This window comes from Petaurus breviceps, unplaced genomic scaffold (genome assembly GCF_028583685.1).
Source record: "Petaurus breviceps papuanus isolate PSGF00001 unplaced genomic scaffold, PetGlider_PUasm1.0 174, whole genome shotgun sequence".
NCBI lineage: Eukaryota > Metazoa > Chordata > Mammalia > Diprotodontia > Petauridae > Petaurus > Petaurus breviceps.
In genome coordinates, this window is record NW_027185761.1 from 52,782,799 (window position 1) to 52,799,709 (window position 16,911).

General features: G+C 45.2%; 1 protein-coding gene across 3 annotated transcripts in view; it reads right to left on the reverse strand.

Moving 5' to 3' along the window:
* The window catches only part of PTPRG (protein tyrosine phosphatase receptor type G), a 783,084-nt gene that overhangs the window by 109,623 nt on the left and 656,550 nt on the right, over positions 1–16,911 (reverse strand). For all 3 annotated transcript variants that reach the window (XM_069084201.1, XM_069084200.1, XM_069084202.1), the window contains exon 12: positions 15,846–16,623. In XM_069084201.1, the coding sequence (XP_068940302.1) occupies positions 15,846–16,623 (778 nt within the window). The remainder of the gene's footprint in view (positions 1–15,845; positions 16,624–16,911) is intronic.

Genomic DNA, 16,911 nt, shown 5'->3' on the forward strand with positions numbered 1-16,911 from the left:
AGAGAGAGAGAGAGAGAGACAGAGAGACAGAGAGACAGAGACAGAGAGACAGAGAGAATGAGGAGAAAGAAATAGTGAGGAGAAAGAGAGAGGGAGAAAGGAAGAGGAGAGAGGAAGACAGGAAAAAAGAGGGAGAATGAGAGGGGAGAGAGAAAGAGGAGAATAGAAAGGGAGGGGAAAGAGAAAGAGGGGGAGAATGAAGGATAGACAGAGAAAGAAGAGGGAGGATGAAGGAGATAGGAGAGAAAAAGGAGGGAGGGAGGGAAAGAAGGAAGAAAGAAAGGGAGGAGAGAAAAGGAGGGAAAAGAGAAAAAAGAGGGAGAATGAAGGGGAGGAGAGAAAAAGAGAGAGAGGAGAAAAAAGGGAAAGTGGAGAGAAAGAAGAAAGAGGAACAGAGAGAAAAAACCAAATGAGAGGGAGCAAGAAAGAGGGAGAGACACAGAACAGAGAAGGGCTTAGCGCAACACCAGTCTGTGAGTTCTGCTCCACTTTTTGAGGGGAGGGACCGAAGTGTCCCAATCCACACGCCCAGTGTACGCCGTGCTGCCTGTCCTGGCGAGCCCAGGGATCACACAAAGTGCAGCTGTCACCATTTCCTCCTTAGTCACAACCAAAACACTGCTTCTTACATAAGCTGTGCTCTGTAAGCATTAGTCCCACAGAGTGAAGTCCAGACAGACCAAACGCCCTTTTTGTAAAAGAGGTTTGCAGGCGTCGACCCTGACACCAAGCTCTGGTACCATGGTGATCATCAGATATATTTTATGTAACTATTCATATGTATGTAGAAGTAAAATTCTTCTGGGCACCTGTCTCTAGCTTGTTTGTACATAATGTTTGCATCTTTTCCCCTTATTCTGTGTGTGTATGTATGTATATTTATGAGCCCCTTAAGGGCAGGGACTTTTGTCTTTCTCTGCATTCCCAGTGCCTGGCACATAGTAGGTGCTTAGTTAATGTTTATTGATTGACTGCCTGAGAAAATGATGCGAGGTCTTGGACACCTGAAGCATGGGCTGTGCTCCATACCTGAGGCAGGAAAACAAAGCACAATCTCCCTCCCTGGGAAGGCTTAGCTCCCTTGTCTGTGTTTTTAATAGACAAAGCAAGGGCCCCTTCTGAGCTGACGTGGTTCCCGTCCTACATATCTGTGCCACATGATCTGCTCAGCTCATGTCGACAACACAGAGGCAGCTGGAGTCCGCAGTTGTCCCCGGCCCAGCTCCTCGCTGGGTTACATCATGTCGGCTAGGCCCTTTCAGCAGGGCAGAATGCACTGGGGGGTGTGGAGGGGGCTGGGGGAGCACAGAATCAAAGGAGAACTGTGCCTGGAGGTGGGAAGCTGGTCTGTTTTTGTCTCTGTTGAGAGCAGGGCTGCAGGCTCCTGTTCACTCAGGGAGGATTCCGTTTGCTTCCCCAAAACTAGGCCAGCATTCAGCTAAGGGAGGAAGGGCCCATTAGGAAGCTGACTGGAACAAGGACTAATAAGCTGGAGATGGCCAGGCAAGTAAATGTGAGCTGAGCCCAGCAGGGACGAGCATCAGTCCAGAGCCGACAGCTGATCCCCTCTTGGATGGAGATCTAAACCTGCTCCCATCTTACAGGGCAGGCTACATGACTCGCCCCAGTGCACACTAGTTCATAGGTTCAAAGACCGATGATTTCAGATACTACCTAGTTACACCTACTCATTTAACAGATGAGGAAGCCAGGCCAGGGAATTTAACTGATTTGCCTAAATTGGTGAGCTTCAGAAGGGGGATTCGAATTCAGGTCCTCTGACTCCAAAGCCAATGATCTTTCCACTGTATAATGATGCTATGATAATTTGGACCTACATGTGTATGTGTGTTGCCTTCCACATGAGAATGGAGGTTCCTTATGAGTACTGATTATTTCATTTATATTGTTGTTCATTCTTATCTTTCTCTTTGTAGCCCCTTTGGGGTTTTCTTGACAAAGATACTGAAGTAATTTACCATTTCCTTCTGTAGCTCATTTTACAGATAAGGAAACGGAGGCAAACAGGGTCAAGTGACTTGCCCAGGGTCACACAGCCAGTAAGTATCTGAGGTCACATTTGAACTCATGAAGATGAGTGTCCTGACTCCAAGCCCAATGCTCTATTCAACACTTAGCTGTCCCCCAGTTTCATTCATCATAGATAATAAATGATACTTACTTGACTTTCCTTTTTGAAATCTAGCTTTGGTTACAAAACACTTTCACAACATCTCATTTCTTCCCTCCTTCAGCCTATGTGAGAAAAGTGGGTTGAATCACTCCCATTCTCTGGATGAGAAAACTGAGGTAAAGGGTTTGTATAAGGTCATACTACCAGTTAGTAGCAGATACTTCGGATCAGAAGGCCCACAGCTAACTTTCCCCTAAAGCTCTTTGGTCCAAGCCCACTGCATCCACTGCAAAGCCCAAAGGAGACAAGACAGCAGGAGAGCAATAAGAGGTCGATCCTGCCTTCTCTCCCTTTGGGTTTCCTGGCCAGGTCGCCCTTCTTGGTACCCAACAAGCAATTACTGGGTCTGGGATGTGTTTGGAGGCAGGGTGGGGTAAACCAGCAAATCGCTTATGGCTTGTCTTATAAAAGAGAATAGAGGCCCAATCAAAAATCCAACTGTGACTGAAGCGTCCAGTTTCTACGACCTCAGTATCTTGGTCAGGGTGGCCTCTTTGGCAGTAACAAATTTGAGTCACATACTTTATGGCTTGTGATTAGGAAAAGGTATGGAAGCCTAGACATCAGCCGCCCTCTGAGCTGTGGAAGAGGGCTTGGGCTATTCTGGGATCTCACAACCAATTCCTTAAGCAGGCCTCCCACCTCCTGCCTTTCTTGGGACCAGGAGATGCCTTCTACTGGAGGACCACAGTGGGCCAGGGATCTCAACTGGTCTTGAGATTATTAGCTGGAAGGTCTTCCAGGGCAAGATCCCACAGATACTGCACTGAAGAGAGGAAGGAAGGCCAGGCAGGTAGAGAAATCGGTACTGTCTCAGGGAACCATTTCTGTTTTCAAAGTGACACTTGTAATATTATCTACATTATACAGCAAATGTTAACAGTCTATTTGTCACAAGAGTGTGCTAAGTCCCAACAATAGCACACCTCACCTAACCAGAACTCAGATGGCATCTAGGTGAAGTGATAGGACAGCTCAAAATTGGGAAAGAAGCTGAAAAAAAAAATAAACCAAAACAAAACAAAGGGTCCTCTGAGGAGCCAAAGAGTTTTTGTCAAGCCCGTGCATTAGAGTTTCACTGAAAGAGTCCTTTCACCCTCACCTAGAGCCTGTTTACTCACATTTTACGAACAACTTTAACAGGCTTAATGACCCGATTTCCTCCCCCCCCCCCCCCACCCAATCACAGCAGATAAGCAACAGAAAATAACAAAGGGAGAAAGGGGGCAGGCAAAGTGACAGAAAAGAGAAGTGAAAGCAAAAGAGACAGTCTGGAGACAGGCTAGACAGGACAGGAATAGACAGCCCTCTATACGTCCTGCCTTTGAAGCCATCATAATACTTTGAGTAGGATACTCACCAGTGTGAACATAGCCTAACCTATGTTAGTCTAATCATGCCCTTTATTTTAATAAGGAAGGACAATGGGTGTGTTTTAGAAATGTCTATCCAAATGGGTTATAGAAAGGAATACAAACATGTAAATCTGTAGCTATTCCAGTGAAGGTTCTCAGATTTAGGACTAAAAGGGATCTACTTTGGAGGCCACTGAGTCCAATCCCCTCATTTTATAGACAAAGAGACTGGGGCCTAGAAAAGTTAAATGACTTGCCCAGGGCCACACACTAGTGAGTATCTGGGGCAGAATCTGAACTCGTGTCTTTCTATTTCCAGGTTCGATACTCTACCCAATGTGTGACTCAGTTACCTGATATTTATGGAAAGCCCTCATTTACTATAGGTAAGGCACTCTAGTAGGGGCTGCAGGAAATATAAAAAGTGAATTAGTTCTTGTCTTCAAGTCACTCCCACAAATGAATGCTCACACGAGTTAGAAAGCAGTCCATATATAAGAGGTGTACAAATTTTTGGGACAGTTGAGGCAGGAATGGTCACTTCTGGCTGGGGAGGCGGCATTTCACTTTGACACTGGAAACCTGGCAAAGCTCATTTCAAGTGCAGACACTAATACTTTATTGTTTCCAGCACAAGGAGAGCATGGTTTGGGGAAATAACTCATCTGGATTCACCTAAAGGGAACATATTCTACTCACATTCATTTCCATGCATACAGTCAAAAGCATATTTGAAGGGGCAAAAAGAAGTCAGGCAGAGGCCTCTCTTATTTGTGTGATGTTCATAGGATCACAGACTTGTTTGTTCTTTGTTTTCAAAGAGGACCAATGACATTATGGACAACGTCTTGACTTGCCCCTGGGGATCTAAGTGAGGCAGAGTGGCACGAAGGCATCAGCCTCACTTTCTTCCTGAGTCATCAAAGTCCAGTGGCAGGACAAAAGTCAGGACTGGCGATGGGAGTGGGGTGGGGGGAAGAAAGCTTGATGCAGGCAACTCTCAATGTGGAAATCCTACAGCTGCAGATCAGCAACTTGTCTGCAATGTAAGAGTCTTAACAAGTTGCCTGGGGGCCCTGGGAGGTTAAGGTCACATAGCTAATATGCATCAAAGGTCAAAGCCAGGACTTGAACCTTGAATTTCCTAACTTGAAGGCTGTTCCTACTAAGCAACATGCTGCCTTTTAACAGGGGGCATAGTCAGTATCATGTCTTTTTCTTCTAACAGGACACCTTTAAAATTCCTGATATTTATACCAAGCTTTTAAGTTTGAAATATCTTACTTAAACCTCATAGCAGCTCAGCCAGTCGGGTGCCATAGGCATTACAATTCCCATTTTACAGCCGGCATGTTCAAGATCACAAAGCTCAAAACTGTCAATCAAGGCTTAGACTCAGGCAGGTCTCTCCAGAAATTAAGCCTAATCAAGGCTTTCCATTATGCTCACACTGCCTCCCCCCATTCTCCCCCAATTGTCAACTTCACAATTGTAACCATTTGGTCCAGCAACGCTTGGACTTGAATCCCATTTCCTGATGAAATAAATCACCCCAAAGATAATGTTAGAAATATTACAGACAGACTTAGGGTTGCTATGAGTTTGTCAAGGAGTGGTCTATCTCAGAATCTCGAGCTAGGAAAAACTCAGAAACCTCCCACACCTGGAGCTCTTAGCCAGAAGTGAATGAGCTTGTCCTTTACATGCTCTGATAACTGTATTTCACTATAATTGGTTGCCTTTGTGATCCCACATATTTTGTTTTATGCATTTCAAGACATTCTTCTTGAGAAGGATGCATGGGCTTCCCCAGCTTGCCCAAGGGGTCCAGGAAAAGGCCTGGTCTAGACAAGACTTCCCTCTCCATCGTCCCCTATGAGTGGCCTTTTAGCCTGTCTGTAGACCTTGACTACATCTACTGGTGATTGCTGTGGTTCCTTCTAGCCCTGGACCCTATGAGCCACTGACCACAAATCTCTCTTGGCCATACACATTTTATGGTAGCGTGGACAAAGAAGCAATGAGCCGAACTGTAGAGTAAATAATAAATCTACGTGATTTTAGATGCTAAAAGCAAAAATCTAAATTCTGAAGAGTCACTAAAACACCAAGTCACTACAAGTTGGAATGATTTTTTTTGCAAACTGCCCCTCCATCTCCTTCCTCAGCTTTGCAGATATGTGTGTATACACACAATGGACATACATATGCATGCATGCACACATGTATATATGTGTTCAAACTTCCTCAAGTTCCTTGAAGTTTTCAGTGCAGCTCTCAGCAGAATGCAGAAAGGACCTCTTGTCTGGCCTGCCAAGCATGATGGGCCAGTCTGACATTCAAGTATGGCTCAAGTTATCAGATTCCAAGGTTCTTCCAGAGAACCCAGGCTGCCTCCATCAAAGGCTGTGGGACCAGTTGGCTCCTCTGGTCTTCTTCAAATCAGAATGTCACAATTACAGAACTGCAGACTCAGAAAGAACCCGAACAGCCTTAGTGTGCCCTGAACTCCATGAAGGTCTTCGTATTAAGACCAACATAGGCCAAACCTGCTGGTCTGGCTTCTGCTCACTGGGATCTCCATTCTCTCCAGGCTGCTCTGACGCGAGACGGACTAGATCAGCCCAACCCAATGGCCAGCAAGCTCACAGGACACTTGAGGAGAACTTGGAACTGAAGTGGAAAACGTGGCTGGGGCATGCCAGTCAACATGCCCAGGTGCAACTGCCTGGCTCTCAAGGGTTTTGTGTCTAACAGCTCCCTTAAGCAGGCGCATATCAGGACTCCAGTCATCTGAGCACTGTGAATGATTAACTGGAAATCAAGTAGCTTCTTTGTGCCACAGATGCGAGGGGCCCCATGGAGTCTATGCTCTTCTTATTCTGATGGGTGCTTACTTCTGCCATCTTTGTTCTGGGGCCATATCTTGCTGATCAGTTCACACAATGCTGAAGAAAGTAGGGATTCCCCCAAACGCTTGTCCTGCAGATAGGATCTGCTGACTGAGAACACTGTAAGTGCCAGATCCAGAAACCTTTCCAGATTTGGATGCAGGACATGGGCATCCCAGTGGATGCTGGAGGACAGATGGCACACTTGTGGTCTTCTCTCCTTTCAGGATCATGGCACCAGAGCTATACAGGGTGGTGCATTGGACTTGGAAAGCTGGGCTCACAGTTGCCTATAGGTTTCCTTGCACATAATATTCCATCTCCTGTCTTTGGGCCTCTCCCCAGCTGTCCCCCATCCTTAGAATGCCCTCCCCCTCCTCATCTTTGCCTCTTGGCTTCCCTAGATTCTTTCATGACTCAAGTCCCAGCTTCTGCGGGAGGCCTTCCATGGCAGCCCCTATGGTTGGTGCCATTTCCTAGAGATTAACTTCTACACACTCTGTCTGCACCATGCATGTGTCTTATCGTTGGAAGGCTGTCTTTCCCTGTGGACTAGGACCTTCTTGAGGGCAGGGAGCAGTGCTTAGCACAGAGCCTGGCAGAGTATGAGAGATTAATAAATGTTTGCTGACTGACGTAAAACTGGCATAATAATAATGAAATCTGCCTCACAGAGAGGCTGTGGGGGTCAAATGAGATTAACAGGTGGAGAAGACTTTGAGAACCTTAAGGCAGGATATTAATGCTAGTCATTATTTTTAGAACGAGACAGAACCTTCTAGGTCATTCAGCCCAATCCCCTCATTTTACAGATAAGGAAACTGAGGCACAGAGAAGTCAGCAACTTGTCCAAAGTCAGGCAGGTAAGCAGCAGGCTGGGACTCAAAGCCCAGCCCTCTGGGGGCCTTGACTACACCTCTCCTCATGGCCTCATGCTTAAATGTACTGAATGGCCGTTTCCTCTTTATTTTTTCCTCCCAGCTTTCTCTTAAAAAGAACTCTCAGTTCAGTCTGATGAGCAAGTATTTGTGCTCCAGGCACCATCCTAAATCCTGGGGTAGGGGAGGGGCATGAAGACAAAAAGGAAGCTGGGTACCAAGAAGACCTGCCCAACATCTCCTTCTGGAGGTATGAGAAGAAAGGGTGAGAGAGAGGACGAGGGGGAGAGAGAGAAAGGGAGGGGGAGGGGGAGAGGAAGAATTGGAGAGAAACAGACAGGGGAGGAAGAGGTGAGAGAGTCAGAGAGAGAGAGAGAGACAGAGAGAGAGAGAGAGAGAGGAGAGGTAGAGGAAGGAGGGAGAAGAGAGGAGAGGGGGAGAAAGAGAGAAGCAGAGAGGGAGAGGAGAGAGGGAGAGAGACAGAGAGAGAGAGACAGAGAGAAACAGAGACAGAGAGAGAGGAGAGAGAAAGAAAGAGGAGAGGTAGAGGAAGGAGGGAGAAGAGAGGAGAGAGGGGAGAAAGAGAGAAGCAGAGAGGGAGAGAGACAGAGAGGAGAGAGAAAGAGAGAGAGGAGAGGTAGAGGAAGGAGGGAGAAGAGAGGAGAGAGGGAGAGAGAGAGAGAGAGGAAGAAAAGAAAGACAGTTTTCAGTGGCATATGTCATCACTGAATTAATTCTGTTTGCCTTTTACTGGCTTGGATTTCATCCCAGTAGGAAGCAAATAAAAAATGATTACAATGTGGTGTGGATGCCTCAGGCAGGCATCCTCATCCAATGGACCCCAACCCTCTCTACAGAACTGCTCACCCCAGGTAAGGCAGCCTCATCCTTTTGACAAAAAGATAATTGTTTTCAATGACCTGAAAGGTCAGAAGCTGGTGAATGGAAAAGAGCGAGAGATGGGTCTCTCAGAGGGTGGGAGAAGGACAAGTGGAAGGCAGGCGTTTCCTATGTCCATAAATCTGCTGCCTTGGCAGGCTGTCCACCACCTCAATCGTGGGCAACATAAATGTGTTTATTCTCCCTAAGTAATCCACTCATCACCATAAACTGTAGACATCCGTATAATAAAGGCAGCAGCTTTTATCAGGGCATAAAACTTTCCTTTCTCGGCCCCCCCCTCCCCGCCCCGCAGCCCTGACATTTCATAAACCACCAGTGCAGGGAAGCCATGGCTTGTCATTATAAATGCAGATAGATGCTCCCAATTCAGGACGGTGGGTCTGTCCCGCCATTATGGATCCCGGGCTGGCTCACAGCATCCCATTTGTTTCCATTTAGATACATGCCTTTTGAGTAAGTACACACTTACCAATCAACCCCATCTCACTTCCTATTACTCAAAGAAGAGTCCATGATCTCGATTTCAGTTATAGGTGTGGGAAATGGGACAGCTTTTTACAAAGTCCCATCTTAATTCCAAGCCCCACAAATAGTACCCTTCCCGATTTGGTAAATCAACACTCAATGTACTTTATTATAGTAGCATCTGGAGATTTCAGGTGGCGAAACCCGAGAACTGGCGGTCCTCCCCTTCTGTTCTGCAGCATCCTGCCAGGTGTACTTTCCACTCTCAGCATGGATTTAGAGCATTCCACCTTTCTCTCTCACCTTCTCTTCCTTCCCCAGCCCCCTGCAAGAAACTCTATCGGCCCCTTGTGGAGTTTAGTTTCTCATCAAGTGTACAGCTTACCCGAAAGGATCACTCTAACCACCTAATTGTGGTCCAGCGCCTCTCAGGGTGTGGGCTGGGCTACTTCCTGGGATAGCACCTTCAACAGCTGTATTGACGCTGGAGCTATTAACTTTCTAGAACCAAGGACTCCCTAATTAACCCATGAGCCGTGAAAGACAGCAACGCTCAGGAGAAATGAATCCAGGGAGGATTCCAAAGAAAGGCACTACTGTTAGCAACTCAACAAACTCTCCTTAAGCCCATCTTACATGTAACAAATTCACAGGGTCACCGGATACACATTGAGCCGGAAAGACGAATTCCCAGACCACTCCCCTGCTGAGGCAGGTGTGATTAGTGAGCCTCTCCTCTTCCCTGGCTAGACTAAAGGAACACCTCATGCACATTCATACACCCTTTCTCCTCAAACCTCCAGAATGAGAGGTGGGGCGGTAAACCAAGAGCTCCCCCAGGAAAAGGCAGTAGGATTGTTTCATTTTTGTCTCTCTCCACCTCCCCAGGACTTAGGATGGTTTCTGGAACATAAAAGGCTCCCCAGCCTACTGAACTGAACTGAATCAATGAAGACAGGGTTTTAAGCCTCACCTGAAAATCTTATTATGAAATCTCAGAGGGAGTGAAAATGAGTTTTTTCTATTGACTACATCTTTAAAATGGCAGGGAAGAGTTTATAAGATTAGACTGAATGCCTTTTTTTTTTGGCCTCCTCAGAGTAGAATTGCAGTTGCTTAAGCAACTGAATATTAAGTGGGAAACCCTAAATATGTATTTGCTTTTAGTACAAATAAGTAAATAATACACAAACATGATAGAGATTAAGAATCATGGTGCCATATTTGTTTACAGTGATTCACCTCCAGCATAAATTAAGGGCCATTTGGAAATAATCACAGGAAGAAGGACTGAGAGGCAAGGGAAACTCACAGAGCAAGAATGATTGGCATCTTAATCATTCCCTTGCTTTCTCACCATTCTTCACTCTCTTTACCATCCACATTCACAACCATCCTCATTTTAGTCAATTCTACAACTCTTTTTTTTATTGGCTGTAACTGTAGGGGTCTTTTATTTTATTTTACTTTATTTTTTTTTTAAAGCAATCGGGGTTAAGTAACTTGCTCAAGGTTACACGGCCAGTTATTTTTGGGTGTGGTGCTGAGTGTCTGAGCCCGGGATTCGATCTCCAGGTCGTCCCAACACTGGAGCCGGTGCTCTTACTCGCTGAGCCACCTGGCTGCCCCAGTAGGGGTCTTTTAAAAGGGAGGTCATTTTCTGCTTTTTGGAAGTGACTAAATGGAAAAAAAAAACCCTCAGGTCAAGGCATTTAAAAAACCACCTTCTATGTGCCAAGCACTCTGAGGATACAAAGAAAGTAAACCATAGGCCCGCTCTCACGGAACTCACAGTCTAATGGGTGGGAAAACGTGTAAGTGACTTGTTATAAACAAATAGACAGGACAGTTCCCTGATAATCACTGACTGAGAAACACTCCCTATGAAAGGGAAGAGCTAGGTGTTAGCTGGAACCAGAAGGAAGCCAGGAGACATGGCATTCACACTGCTGGCCTGTCCAATGCAAGAGAAGGTGAAAGTCTTTCCACTTTGGGGAAGACAGAGAGCCAGTGTGGCAGATGGGAAAGAATATCTAGGCGCATGGGATCTGAATTCAAATCCTGCCTCTGATGCTTATTGCCTGTGTGACCTTAGGTAAGTTACCTCTCTCTCTCTGATCTCTACAAAATGAGAAAGGTTGAACTAGGTGGTTCTGGAGATCCCTTCTAATACTACATCTGTGACCCAATTTCACACCAGGATGAGGCTTGGAGTGCAGTCCAGCAACAGACTGTGTGTGTGTCCCATGTATATACCAATATATCTACACACACACACACACGCGTGCATGCGCACACACAGGAATATTGAACATCAGTATAATCAATATTTGGCTATGGTCTCCCAAGAAACAAACAAAAAATGGAAAATGACCTTTAGTTCTTTTGGCTTAGGGTAGCTAGGTGGATAGACTAACAGGCCTGGAATCAGGAAGACCTTAATTCAAATATGGCCTCAGACAGTTACTAGCTGTGTGTCCCTGAACAAGTCACACAACCTTGTTTGCCTCAGTTTCCTGATCTGTACAATGAACTAAAGAAGGAAATGGCCAACCACTCCAGCATCTCTGCCAAGAAAACCCCAAACAGGGTAAAGAAGAGACGGACATTACTCAAATGACTGAACAACAACCCTTTGGCTTCTGTAGCCAAAATATGAATATGTATCTTATTTCTTATATCACCTCACAGCTGTGCCTTCAAGGTAAGTGGGCTTTTGTTGAAACCTGTAAGGTGATTTTGGTCATCTGTGTACCTGTAAATTCCGTGAGCAACTCTACTGCTTTGGGCTAAAGAAAGGAATTGGAGGGAGGCGATGAAAGCTCTAAAACAAATGACTCTGCTTTCTCTCCTCAGCTTAACTATTCTATTTTTTCAATAACTGTACAGTTGAGTGGCTAGCCAAGTCCCATGCATTCAACAAACATTAATGAGGAGCCTACTATGTGCTGGGCAATGTGGATACAAACATGAAATCAAGACAATCCCTCCCTTCAATGAGCTTACATTCCTTTGTGGGCACAAGATTACAGTCCTGGGAGAAGTTAATAAATAAGAGGACTAAAGAGAAGCTTTTCCCATTCCCAGGTCCTGCTTCCAGCTCCTCTGGACCCCCAAAGAGGCTACCCAGTTAGGCACTGCCATACAAGGGGGTCCAGTCTCCCTGAAGGAAAGAAGGGCCACACAGGCAGCACATTTCCTAAACTGGAATCTGTCCTACTGGTCTAAGATGTTATCCTAAGTGCCCTGATCATTCCCCATGTCTCCTGATCTAAGGGCCATCTGCCATGTTTATCAGGAAAGAGAGGGAACCAGAGCCATGCCATACAAGGTGCCACTGAAGAAACAAGAAACTTTTACCAGGAGAAAATAATATCTAAAGGGACATGACGATGCTCTTATTTTTAGTAACTGAAGCCCTGTCACAAGAAAGAGGAAGCAGACTTGTTTAGCTTGGTCTCAAATAGCAGAACAAGGACTTATGGGTGAGAAGTATACTTGTTAAGCTTAGTCTCAAATAGCAGAACAAGGACCTATGGGTGAGAAGCAGAATTGGTCCTAAATACTAGGAACAAGGACCTATGGGTGAAAAAACACTGAGTTGCAAATAAATTTTAATTTAAATTTAAGTTTAATGTTGGGGGAAAATGCATTTCCTAATAATGACAGCTCCCCCAAAGTGGAATGGGCTGCCTTGGGAGAACGTAGGATGTCTTTAAGCAGCACCTGGATGGCCCCCTATCAGGCACACTAGAGAGGGCATTCATTTCTGAGTATGGGCCAGGCGGTCGTTAGAGTCCCTGCCAGCTCTGAGATTTGGTGATGCTTCTTTTCTATAAAGGCATTTTGAAGTAATGGATAGAACATTGGATTTGTCATCAGAAAGACAAATCCTGCTTTTGACAATGACTAGATGTGTGACCTTGAGTACATCAGTGTACTCTGAGGCTCAGTTTTCTCTCTGTAAAAAAAGATAATAACAATACCTCGTCCTCACAGGATGGTTACAAAGGATAAGGGAGATAATATGTGTCAAATATTTTGTCACCTGATATAAAGTGAGTGATTATTATTATTATTTTTGGGGAGGGCAATTGGGGTTAAGTGACTTGCCCAAGGTCACACGGCTAGTATTTGTGTTAAGTGTCTGAGGCTGTATTTGAACTTAGGTCCTCCTGACTCCAGGGCCAGTGCCCTATTTACTCCACCACATAGCCGCCCCTGAGTGATTATTTTTTGCTAAACAGAATGAGCAGATCTTACATTAGGGTCTGGTATGAATATCCCCTTCAGGATTTGGATTATTTAGAAATTTCTCCAGTTATCTAAAAAGATCCCTCTTCTTACATCTTTCTCCTTGCTTTAAAGGTAACATTTTCCCATGACTGTACCAATTAATCAACCAAACCAAATGATTTTACATCGCAGATTTAGAGACACAGCTGGGTCGGGGATTGAGGTCAAAGGTTGTATGTTTAACAGTCACTGCCTTTGTACCCAGAGTTTGCAGAAACTAACCAATTTATTCAGGGACACCTTCAATGACTCATTATTCTTCCAAACTTGGTCTTTATATGGAGCTAAATGTCCCTTCGTTTAGTCAATCCTGGACAGGATGTTTTGTCCATTTCCTTACTATTGGTACAAAACTGAAGAGCACTCAAAGGCCTTTAAAAAATTAGACCATTACTAGCTTTAAGGAGGAGAGTAACTCAAATCATGAAAATTTATTCTAAGTTATAACTTCACATACGAGGTCTCAGCTTTTGATGAATTTTAATGTTTACAAGTGTAAAAGCAAATAAATATTTACCAGTTGCTTCTCTCTCTCTCTCTCCCCCTCTTTCTCTCTCCCTCTTTTTTTTTTTCACTCTTATAACTCCATGACAGCTTTGATGCAAAAATTTGTTACCAAACATCTTGGAGTCTGGCAAAATCAAAGATTTTTTATTAAAAGACAACAAACCACAACAATAACAACCCTTGTGCTCACATGAGGGAAAAAAAAGAGGGTTCCATTAAATGAAATAGATGAATGGCAGAGACATGGGAGGAAAAGAATAATTATCTATCTGATTAGTTGGGCAGTGCAGACCGAACCCTGACAGTGCCCAGTCCTGGCTCCTGCCAAGTGGCCCCCAACTACTGGGGCCCAGACTGCACAGAAGAGCTGCAATTTCATCTTGGGCAAAGAAAGTGGTCTGTCATTAGCAAACACTTCTCATGGCTGTGTGTTTGTGAAGTATTATTTTGAGGTCCTAAGTAGCTCGATATCAAGCAGATTTTATCAAGAGAACACAAGGAACTAAGTTATTGCCAAATGACTAAAAAATATACTCCAACTAGGTTACTGTTAACAAAAAGGTTGCAAAGGGCAATTATTTAAAGGATCACATTTTTGATTGTATAAAAAATAGAAGACAAATAATTGTCGTTAACAGCCCACACTTACGTGACCCTTTTAGGTTTGCAAAACATTTTATGGAGCTTATCTTGTTCCACCCCAAAGACCCCACCCACTGAGTGAGGGCCCATTGACGGGGGAATGGATAAATAAATTGTGGCCTATGATATTACGGAATAAGGCATTTGGTCAGTTATTTTTCAGTCACATCTGACTCTGTGGGTTTTCTTCCCAAAGATAACAGTTTGCCATTTCCTTCTCCAGCTCATTTTACAGATGAGGCAAATGAGGTTAAGTGGCTTGCCCAGGATCACACAGTTGGTAAATGTCTGAGGCCAGATATGAACTCAGGAAGATGGATGAGTCTTCCCGGCTCCAGGACCCGCACTCTATGCACCACGGTGCTCCCTAGCTGCCTAGTACCAGGGCATAGGAAATGACAAATAGGAATTTGGAGAAGCATGTGAAAACATCGTTCAAACAAGAACAGAATTAGAACCAAACATGCAATCAATGACTGTCATAACAAAAAGGAAAAGTAACTAAAGGCACTACATAATGAGCCATTTTGAATCTGGAGGACAGAAGAGGAAACACCAAAACATTAGGGGCAGGGGAGTCAGGTGAGTAGAATGTTGCCAACATGGACACTTTTAGATACAGTTACTTTATCCACTTTGCTACATAGTTTTTCTTAGTTATTCAGGCAGGTTCTCTGATCGGAGAGGAAAGATCAGAGCTCGAATGTGGTCTAAAAGACAGAAGACATCACTAAAAATAAAAAAAGGTGAGGACTTCTGCTTTTTGTCCAGACCCTTCTACCCTCTCCAAGTCCTGCCCACTGCTATGTGTGATTACTTTCCATTTATGCTATATGTACCCTGTATATACAAAGCCATTTGCATGTTGTTTCTCCCGTCAGAATGCGAGTTCCCCGAGGGTGGGAACTGTTTCTGTCTTCCTAAATGCTTGTTGGCTGCCAGAGCTATTCCTCACTGCCTTTAGGCAACTGAGGGGCTCAATTACTGGCCCACAGCCACCCAACCTGTATGTGCCAAAGGCAGAATGGCCAGGTCTTCCTGACCCCAAGTCACACTAGGCCATAGGCTGCCTCTCAGGTACTGAGATATAAGTATCTTTTAGGACAGAGAATGACATAATACAATCTGAGTCAGATTCAAGCCTTCAGGATAAGATTTTTAGGTGAAACTTTGTGGGTTTTCCCTTTATTAAATTAATAATAATGTTTATTATTTCCCTTTATCCCTTTATTCCATCCCCTTCATTTTACAGACAATAAACCCAAGGTCAGAGCTCAGTGGATAACAAACTGGGCCTGGAGTCAGGAAGGCCTGAGTTCAAAGCCACCCTCAGATATTTACTAGTTGTGTGACCCTGGACAAGTCACTTAACCTCTGTTTGCCTCAGTTTCCTCATTGGTAAAATGGGGATAATAATGATAGTGCCTATCTTAAGAAGATGTTGTGAGGGATCAATGACGCAATGACTGTAAGGCACTTAGCACAGTGTTCTGCACACAGTAGGTGCTGTAAGTGTTAGCTATTATTACATGATTTGTACAAGGACTGCAAGCAGCAGAGTCAGGATTCAAATTCAGCTTCTGTGAATCCAAATGCAAAGCTTTCTCTGCTGAACCACACTGCCTCCACTTCCCCAGCTTCCCCCTAACTCATGTAAAACAGCACCTGCCTCGGCGCTGGTTTGGAGATTATGGTCCACCCATTTTCCCCTTACCTGGATTTACAGTGATGAATTTATCATCCGGAAATCGGTCACCTCTGAAGCTTGGCTTTTTGGATGGCGTCTCCGGTCTCTTGGGGCCCTTTCCTACATAATGCTCGCCCGTGACCATGGAGGGCACTTGGGTGGAGGTGATAGGGTCCATGCTGGGTTCCGTTACTGTTTCCCTTCCCTTGTCAGTCTGATCTGTGGGGAGGACATTTGGGTTTGGCTGTTGGCCAGCTATAGTTTCATTTCTGTCCTCCTCCACAGTTCGATTAGGAGAAGCTGGCACCAGGGTGGGCTTGGTTCTGTTCTGGACCTCCGTGCTGTGGGTCACGCCACTCTTTTCCTTCTTTTCTGAATCCTTCTCCCCCTCCTCCTCATGTTCCCTTTCACCATCCTCACTCTCACTCTTCTCATTCTTCTCCCCTTCCTCGGTGCCTTCGCTGTCCTTGGTCAGGGCAGAATCACCTTCTGGTGCAGGCGAAGACAAAGCCTCCGTCGTGGCCACCACGGGTCTGGCGGACTGTTTGCTGGCAGAAGCAGCTGTTGGGAGGCGGGTGGGCCACACGGTGCTGGGGAAGGAGGAGATGCCACCACCACTAAAGCCGAGGCCGGCGAGCAGGGTACTGGTCACCACCGAGGCCACAGTTGCTTGGCTTCCGCTCGAGGACGGACCCATGCCAGTAGCCATCGAAACAAATGAGAAGGGGATGCCTGATGAAGTCCAAGTGGAAGAACCAGAGCTGATGGGGGCCATGTCGGCAGAAGAAGCAGGAGAAGCTGTAGGCTTGAAGGGGTCACGGGGAGGTTTGGGAAGAGACAAAGAAGAAAACAAAGTTGAGAGAGTGTCAGTGAGGAGTGTGGGGAATGCCACACTGGGAGCTTCTCATTTCTACCAATTCCCAGCTCGAAAAATCTTCTTATCAACCAGAATAATGGTAACAATAGTAACCTGACCCACAATTTCATCATTATAGGAATTCTAGAGTGAGGAAACTCCTTCTACCTTAATTTCTATTCCTTAATGTCTGTTTGCCTCAGTTTCCTCAACTGTAAAAAGGGGATAAGAACACCC